This window comes from Alternaria viburni (assembly GCF_023758015.1).
Source record: "Alternaria viburni strain BMP 2772 chromosome Unknown scaffold_10, whole genome shotgun sequence".
Lineage (NCBI taxonomy): Eukaryota > Fungi > Ascomycota > Dothideomycetes > Pleosporales > Pleosporaceae > Alternaria > Alternaria viburni.
The window spans coordinates 346,794-356,158 of NW_026055779.1; the positions used below are offsets into that span (position 1 = coordinate 346,794).

At 54.6% G+C, this 9,365-nt stretch overlaps 1 protein-coding gene across 1 annotated transcript; it reads left to right on the plus strand.

Annotated features, from left to right (window-relative positions):
* Positions 1 to 6,303: 6,303 nt before the first annotated feature.
* Positions 6,304 to 7,119, plus strand: J4E79_005381 (uncharacterized protein; the record flags this gene model as incomplete). Its single annotated transcript, XM_049354259.1, has 4 exons — positions 6,304 to 6,349; positions 6,394 to 6,426; positions 6,485 to 6,662; positions 7,062 to 7,119. The coding sequence occupies 4 exons, from the start codon at positions 6,304 to 6,306 to the stop codon at positions 7,117 to 7,119; spliced, it is 315 nt and encodes a 104-aa protein (XP_049211124.1).
* Between the last annotated feature and the right edge of the window lie 2,246 nt (positions 7,120 to 9,365).

The following is a 9,365-nucleotide window of genomic DNA, read 5'->3' on the forward strand; positions in this document are numbered from 1 at the left end:
AGTCAAGAACATCGCCAACAAAGGTAAGTGCGCAGTCGTTCATGTTACTTGCCCACCTCCCCCCTCATGATGATCAAAGAGTAAGGTTCAGACCGGACGACGCACGTTCGTCAGTTCCGATGGCGACATTCAACTGTTCTGAAGATCACACTTCCACTCTGCAACTCGTACTGTGTTGGTAGACTCCGCTGACCACGCATGCAGAAGTTGGCATGACTGGATGGTCGACACATTCGCGACCCAATTCCGTGATAGTTGAGTAAGTCTTTCTACCTCTTCCCACTTTGTTCATCTTCGTGATGATACTTTCTAAACACGTCTCGCTCGTTTCGAATGTCCATGAGAACAACGAAAGTTCTGATCTTTCCTTCTCTTTCCATGATCTTTGAGACTCTGATATTGCTTCTGTACTGACAAGCAACAGGCTCCTGAAGCACCGGCCTTGATGGCAAGGCTATTGGCGACAATGCTAGTAAGTTTGTCCAAGGCCTTCCTACCCACACGCCTCCACTGCAAGGGCCGTCTTCTCCGAGGTAAGCGTGCGACATTTCATCCAAGACTTGGCCAATGATGAGCAACCGACTAAGCATCTCTTCCGACAACCCATGAGGTCATTATCATGTATCATACTCTGAGGCTTCCCATTCTTCTGTTTGCTACCTGTCGTACATGTCTTGGCTGTGACTGACAATGCAGGAGGCTGGCTCGGTCTTGGCCGCGATGCGAAACATCGACCAATGTACTGCACTCCACTCGTCTCCGTATGGAGGCAGCACATCGACATGATGACGACCAAAAGCAGAAATTGCCGCCGCCAGCAGTAATTCAGGATCGCGAACGTGTATCCGCTGACTCGCACGTTCCCGAAGTAAGTCCTTCTCTTTCTCTCGCATTTTGTTGTTGCAATGATGATTTACTCTGCCGAATACCCCCATTTAACACTTACTGTAAATGACGGCTTGAGTGGCAACGTCGACAACCAGGTGCATGGCCCCCGTGGCAGATGCATCTAGGTAGTTGACATGTCAAAAACGGATCTGAGCATTTGAACCTCACTCTCATCGCTTTTGTTTGGAGGATCGAGCTTGGCTAACGAGGTACGAGAGCAGGACATCGGCCCCATGGTGTGGCGTCCAGGTAAGCGCCGTTTCGAAAAGTCGACGTCTGCAGTCGTGGAGCATCTTCACACGCTCCAAGGTCCGGTTTGGCGCGAGTTCCAGTCAAAGGTATGTACTGCCATCTCCTCCTCTTCCTATTGTGTTATGATGAACCTGTTTCCCGATATACTTTAACCCTTACTCTCATGAGGGCATGACCTTACGAGGGCATGAACACGGGTGCGATGAGCCAGTGTACCTCGATTATCGACTGCACTGCCTTTACCAGCAGCGATGTCTTGTGCCCCCTTCTGTACATTTCGGTTTTGAGTACCCGCCTTTGCTGAACACGCGATGCTATCTCCGAATGTTGAAGCCTCTTCTTTGTCGAAATTCGCTAACAAGGCATGAGGCCAGATCGAGCGGTGCGGTTGGGCTTGCGCAGCATACTAGGTATCGACATCGTCGTAGTCGCTTTGGCATGCATCGCCGGGAATGTATGACTGAAGAGCGGGCAGTCTCGTGCGAGGTCCGAGAAGCAGCGCGGACTGAACGACGGTGAGCATGACCCCTCTGCACTCTTTGCTATGATTAGATTTTCTTGTCCCGACTCCTGAAGACATCTCTAAACCTGAGCAACATATATCCACTTCGTCTTGAGCATCCGATGATTGGCTGTCGCTGACAAAGTAGTTGCTAGGGGCACAGAAGGTCCTGCTGGCTTTTCGGTGGCGGTCCTCAGACGTGGCTATCTTCCACGCGTGTAGAGAAAGAATTGGCGTTGCCGATGCGCGTCCATGTCTTCTCCGCTCGGCGATCCTTTCAGCTGCAGCTAGATGGCATCGCAAGCTGCATCATCGGGCCATCTCGTCCGCCGAATTTCTATTGTCGTTGTGCGCGTCATTGCAGATAGCACAAATGGTTGATGTCCAAACGTCGTGAGGAAAGTATGGGAGCGCGTCGACGCGTCGACGATCGGGATGGACTGAGCGGGGCCTTAGACGAACATGGTTTAGCCGAAGTTTGCCAGAAGCACACCTCGCCTCATCAAACTTCTCCCATCCTGCATCACGCCCGCCGCCAGCATCAATGCCAGCCATGTCGAGAGCCGGGGAATCGCTTGACATCTCGTCGTTTGGCCGGCACCGATGTTAGAGACCTTTGCTCCTGATATGCTAATGCCGTACGATGCGCCGCGCCTCCGGCAGCTATGCATCGCGGCATGCGGTTCGACGCCCCGGCTTTCGTATGACGAAGGTATGTTCAACATCGTCTCGTTGTCTCTCTGCCTTTCCTCGCGACGTTTATTTCCTTTCCCAATCTTCTTCCTACGAGGTTGTCCGTCCTTTTCGTATTGTCATGCCGCAGGCGCCGGCTGTGTCCGGCGAGATGTTCGTGCGTTGGGAAGAGGAGGGATCGTTCGACGGTGTGGTCTGGCGGAGGGCGTACCGCGGCTGCCGTGTTGCTCTACCGCAGCCGTTGAATACTGGAATTTTACTGCTTCGTAGTCAGTCCTTGTCATCATGCTACAGTAAACTCTTACCATGTCTTCGCCGGCTCTCTGCGTTTCCTGCAACCCATGGTTCTCCACTGTGGTTGGTCCTTGTCACCTACATCTTGTTATTTGTGCGGACCGAACTTGAGCGAGTTCAAGAAGAGGCTGGGCATGACCACCAGCTGTCACATCATGTCCATACCGTTCAGGAGGCATGCTGAATGCTTGATGCTGCGTCTCGCCTTCGCCCTGAGGCAATGGCTCTCGCGTACTCTTTGTTGTAAGAAGATCTTTCAGCCATGTTCCACGTTGATGCTGCTTGTGGCGAATCGCTCAATCCGATACATGTGGCCGTGAGCAGACGTTCTGTGACGACGCGGTCCGCGGTAGAAGAAGGCGACTGAGGCTGGGGACGCGGAGGTGCAAATTGTCGCTGCTTCGCCTAGACCATGCAGCTGGCAAAAAAGCCGGCGGAATTGCTGTCGCGGAAGCAATTTGACTTGTGAGAGTTCCCGCCGGTATGGCCATGTACTCCAGCATCCAGCGTCGGCGGTCCTCATGAGCCCGGTGTTTTGCACCGCTCCTTGTATCGCTCAACCTCCTGCGTGTCCTTTATATTCCTTCGCGGAGTTCTTGGCGCGCAGGTGCGGAAGGTGGGCGGATGTAGGAAGGCTTGGTACCGGCGGACAAAGCTGTACTGCAGCTCTGGGCACTATGATCAGGATATTAGCCTAAGTCCATGTCAGTCTTGGGCGTGCCGACCATCCGGCTGGTGATGCTCGGAAGGTTCGTCACGGGAAGAGCGACGCCTCCGCATGCATGATCGGACCGTAGCTCGGTCGGTCGATGCCTCGCCTAGCCAAGGAGTTCCCTCTGGGGCTTGCTTACCTTTGTGTGCATGGGATGAATCCTTCGCATGGCCGTGTCGCCTTCGTACTCTGGCTGCGCCTCTGGTGTACTGGTCTTCGTCGCTCGCCTCAAGTATTGCCGCGATGTCGTCGAGGCTTCGGCACCGGTGCGTGCTGTGAAGGAGGCGTCTGCCATCGCGGGAGAGCTGTGGAGGTTCGATGTGGGAAAGGTCTGCGGGGTATGCTCAGGGTGATGGCGCAGGTTCGGTGGAGTCGCGCTGCGAGAGGTAGGTCGCCGAAGACTTCTATCACGTCCATCGGCGTCATGCAGATCTTGGAAGTATCGGTCTCTCCCCATGGGTCCCCCGGGCGCTCAGTAAGCTGGAACCCTGAGACGCCGTTGTTGGTTGGGGTTGTTCTTCCGGCGCCCTTCCCGCCCTTCGTCGAGCTGTATGCTCGTCGCCAGTAGAGCCCCTGTTGTGCCTTCGCCCATGAGTCGCGCTGTTCGATGCGGAGAGAGGAGAGGCCGTTCATGTTGGCGCGCTGATGCTCGAAGAGGTGATGGTCGTCGTGTAGCTCGTCTAGCTCCGATGTGCAGAGGGTCGTCGGACATGATCGTGCCGCCGTCGAAGAAGTCTTGCGGGATCGAAACGCGAGGAGAGGTCAAGCCCTTCGTATTCCAGAGGCAAATCTGTGCCAACTGGAGACTCCATCCCATGCAGTACCTACGCGCCCTTGTGCTGCCCTTGGGTTGTATTCGACCCGACATGTTCGTACGCCCTTCAATATCTCCGCCGTCGCCGTCGCCGTTCTTGCCGCCGCTTCGATGCCAGGAAGGCAGTGGTCGAGGGGAGTCTTTCGTCGAGCTCATCGGGCTGGTTGAGTCGTGGTGCTGGTGGATGTCTCCGCGATGGTGCATATCGGAAGACGTGTTTTGGTGCCCGCCCTGAGCGATGTAAGTCACAACACTTGTTCATATACTCACAAGTAAACAGAGACTAGGCTGCTCCTCCCCTCAACGGAGGTCTCTTCGCATGCTCGTCGTCCTCGACTGAGGTAAGGTCGTCGCCGCCGACTGCGATCCCTGAGCTCATCGCTGCCTCGACGCCGCCCCTGTTCTGGCAGAGTTGCTGAGCCTCTTGCCGATGCATGCAGCTGCTTCAGGGGCTTCGTCCGCCTTTGAGCAGCTTGTGTTCAAGTATCTGTAAGTCTCTGGGCCATCTCGAGTCGGTGCAGGCTTGGCAGTGGTGATGGTGCTGAAGGGGCCCGCGGAGATTATCACTAGCGTCAAAGGCAAAGCAAGGTCAGGATCACCAACACAACACAGTAGGATAGGACTTCAAGGCCTTGCGAGGAGGATGCAATACCATATAGCTATCTAAAATCATCATCGTCGTCCTCCCAGCTCTTCTCTTGGTGTTGCAGTATCTCAGTGGCAGATGCATCAAGCTGCCGCCGTCTGCTCACCCCTGTCTCATTGCTCGCGGTGATATTGATACTATTGAACAACTCGCCGTCACCGCCGCTCTCACAGCTAGCTGCCTTTACATAAATCAAAGCTTTTTGTCCCACTCCCTCCCTCTCTCCTACTCCCACAACCACCACCCAAAATTGCCTCGCAATCGCCCTTTTTCTGCTCCTCGAAGCTTCCTTTCCTCTTCCAGCACCTCTACTCTACTTGGCAATTGCCTTAAGGTATCCCCCCACTGCTCCTTTGACAGCCCGCTGATTTTGATAGCAGTAGCGCTGACTTTGACTCTCCCCGCCACCTCTTGCCTCGCCTGGAGTCGGTCGTCCATGCCTTGCATGGGGATGAGTATAACCCTTCCATCAGTATCTTCTCCCCTTTGCCTTGAACTTTGCTGACGACGACCTCGCCGGCGCTGCTGTCGCGCGTCTGGTCTAGTACCCCGCTCCAAGAGCCAGCTTCAACCACCTCTACAAGTATCCCCTCCCCTTCTCTAACATTGCGACACCGTCATTGATACGGCGTCGTCCTTGTCACGCTAATTCGCAACTTGTAGTCGCTGGGTCACTTCATGGCACATCTTGCCGTCGCCAGCTCTGACCACATCTTCAGGTATCTCTTCTCCTCCTCTAACATTACGACGTCGCCATTAACGCGGCGTCGCTCGTACTGCTAATCTTCAACTGGTAGTCGCAGCAGATCGATTACGGCACTTGCTGTCGTCGCCAGCAGTGTCTTCATCAAACCACCCAGCTTCATTACCCCGCAATGTTTACCGACAAAATGACTATGTCCACTCCTTGGTATGTTACCTCTTCTTCCTTATGTCATTTATCCCATGACTGACCTTTGCCTAGTGGTGCTTGCCCTTCCCCATCCATTTCCTTATCTCCTCCACCCTCCTTCATCCAGGTTTGTCATCCCCCTCTTTACTGACCCTACCCCAGACAATGGCGGCCAATTACGAATACACGATCAACTCCCCGGCTTGCCGCATTCCGTGTTGCAGTAGCAACGCGCTGGTTGTCGATCTCATACATGCGGACCCATCATGACCACTGCGACAACTCTTGGTCCACTTCTAAGTTCATTCCCTTCCCTCATCGAGCTCATTGACTAACGATGCCAGTATATGGCGCCCCAAACCTTACTCATACCCCTACCAAGTACCCCGTATACCCAATCGAGGTGATCACTCTGGCTGACCATACCCAGGCTATTGCCGTCGCCTTTCGTCGAGCTCAAGACCCCGAATCGAGACGCCTTCCACAACCTGCTTGCAGCTTTCCAAGAAGCTCGACGAGGCTTGCGCACGCAAGGCCTCATGGACTTCTGTTGTCTTTCCGATACTTCCCTCCTCCGCTTCTCTCGCCTCCGCCTAAGAGAAGAAGTACCATGTCGGATGTCAGCGCTGCACAACATGACAAGGCACCCTCTACACGTACGTATTCCCCCTCCCCCGTCGTTGACTAACTAGTGTTCCAGGGTGGGATGGCAAAAATCTGACTCTGGCTCCCCGTCGCCGCCTCCTGGTAACGCCCTTCTCTTCGGAGAAGGGCGGCTAACTGAGCTCCAGTACTCGTGCTTGACCGCATTGAACCTTCTTCCAATCGTTTCGCTTTCCTAAGCATCCTTGCCACATTCTCCATTCTTTCCATCCTCCCCTCCCCCGAGCTCGCCATCCATGCCGACTTACGCGCTGGCCAGCACATCGGCGAGCAGTATACCTTTCATCAGCGTCTATCCGACGCTAAGTATCTACCTACCCTTACCGGCGACATGCACTTACTGACATGTATTTAGGCTGTCTCTCACATTCACGCCAGCGTCTCGAGATGCCATGTGGTCGAGACAGACGATCCATACGCCCATCGCGGGCAGCAGTCGCATTCGACCTCAAGGCTTCCACAGCCTGTCGCATGTACGTCGTCCTCAACCTTTGCCTTTTGCTAACGTGTCTCAGTTCTCGAAGTGATGTAAGTACCTCTCCCCCCTTTGGTTGTTGCTAACGTGTCTCAGTGTGGGAAGTGAATCTGTCTCTGTGCGTCCCCGCCGCGCTTCCTGGAAACATCTCACCTAGTCTGAGGGAGATGGCTGAACAGGGCAGTCCCAGCAGGAAAGGTCATTGCCTGCTGGTGTCTTCGTTTGTTTAGGCGACCGCGCCGCGAGTGGTCAAGCCAATTCCTCGCCGAGAACGCCTTCCGCCCCTGAAAGTTCAAGCAGTAGAACTGGAAGCAAGCAAGATGTGTCACTGGGACACTGAGCAAAAACAAGCTACAATGAAGAGGCGAGCTGGCGCCAGACGAAGTGAGCATCATCTTTCCTCTTCGATCCATTCCCCTTCATTTACTAACACTTGCCAGATACCAGCACCCCGACAAGCCCTGCCATCCACCCAGGGCATGGGAGGCAAAATCTGACTCCGGGTCCGCGCCGCGTCGCACCCGCCTCCCGGGCAATGTCCTCTCCCACGACGAGAGGGTAGCCAAGTGAGCTCCAGTCGCCAGCAAGACCTCATCACCACTTGCTGGTGTCGCCCTGATACCACCGCCTCGAGCGAGCGAAATCGACGCCCGCTGAAAGACTGTCTCAAATGCCAGCCTTATCAAACTCCGAAGGTCATTTGCAATTGCAATGCGACGTCGCTATCTTTCCCACTTTTGCAAGCGTTGCAGCGTTCTTCATTGGAAGATGGAAAGTACACGAAGTTCACGCCTTTCGCTTCTGCCAGGACATACTCGCCGGTACAAGCAGCGACCCATTGGCAAGTGAAGTACAAGACCGGTGAGTAGCTTCTTGCATCCTACTTCAAACCCATACTAACTCGTCCACAGGAAGTGTTTTCGGACGTCGCTTGTGGTGGTCTCGATAACATCTGCTCCATCTACAACCTGTCGGCTCGGAAAGGCCCAACACATGTAGACGCAAGCTTTTCTGCTACTCGTCAACAAGCGCATCCTCACGTCGCTTGTTGGCATGACCTGTGTGCTGTGGGATCGGGTCGGTCCATCCGCCGACTCAAAGACTACATCACTCCCACCGCCGATGAGAACGCATACCCGCCTGGCGATGAGGTTTCGTCCGTTGTCAAGGACAGCCCAAACAAGCTGAGCATCGTCAACATCCCCACATACATCGAGGAGGAGCAGATTCGAGAGCTTGTTGGGTCTTGGGACACAAGCTTTTCTGCTACTCGTCAACAAGCGCACCCTTACATCGCTTGTTGGCATGACCTGTTTTGTCAGGGACAGCCCAAACAAGCTGAGCATCGTCAACATCCCCACATACATCGAGGAGGAGCAGATTTGAGAGCTCGTCGAGACCCAACAAGCTGATCTTTCTTCTCTCTTCTCCTTCTTGGATCTCGAGACTGGCTCCAAGGTGCATGAGTTCGCCGACCAGTCATCATCTTGACTGAGACAATCTTCATGACCGTCACGCTTGAGTCAACCTCAAGCTCTGCTTCTTCCGGTTGCTCCATCACTACTGCCTCTACTGCGCTGCTCGAGCCGTCCATCACCTTCGAGGTCCCGCAGAAGGGCGTTCCTGACGTCGCGTCCACGCCTTGGTTTCGCTTCAACCTCCTTACCTCCTTGGCTCCTCCATGCATATACTACGCTCACACATCGCCTCCTTACATGACCGATATGAACCAAGAAACGATCCATAGTGAGGGCAGCGTTGTTCTCATCGTTGTTGACGGATGTGTTCCAGAAGGTCATCACCATGGTACATGAGTACGTTCAAGGAGAGGACTTTGAGGAGGACGATGCTGGCCCTCAGGCCGGCTTCGAGGAGGAGGATTCGACAGCGACAAGTCGCCTTCCCTAGTGATGGGTCGGTGCCCATGGTAATCCGCCTTCTCCTGCGATGGGGGTTGGCGTTCATGGTAAGTCGTCTTCCCCACCGTGGGGTTGACGCCCGTCTTCGGACGGCCCAGGAGTATTCGGTGATCACGGCGAGGAGAGGTCTAATGCAGCAAGTCCGCTTCTACCTCCTACGCACCATCGAGACATCCCATCTCCCGAATCAGAATCCAGAATCGCGAGGAGTCGAAGAGCAGTACGTTCTGCCCAGGGTCAGTGTCACCGTCGCGAAGCGTGGCAGCCATACCTTGAGATACCTTGCCTCACGATGTCCGGAACATCTGCATCTCTGTTCGGGGGCGATGCGCCATCCACCTCCGAGAACAACGACGTAGCGTCGGCAGTCAAGATGCCCAGCGCCCCAGATCCTCCTCCCAAATGTTGCTTTATCTGTCTTCGAGATCGAGCTCAAATCCGACTGTTGCACTGGATGTCAAGCCCCGTCAACTCTTGGTACGTTACAAATTGGATTGTCCCTTCCATAATGAATCATTATACTAACGATGCGATAGACATTTGCGGCGGTAGGTCGCCTTCCCTGACATAGGGTCGGCGCCCGTCGTGAGCAGAGAAGAACTCACACCTCTTCTT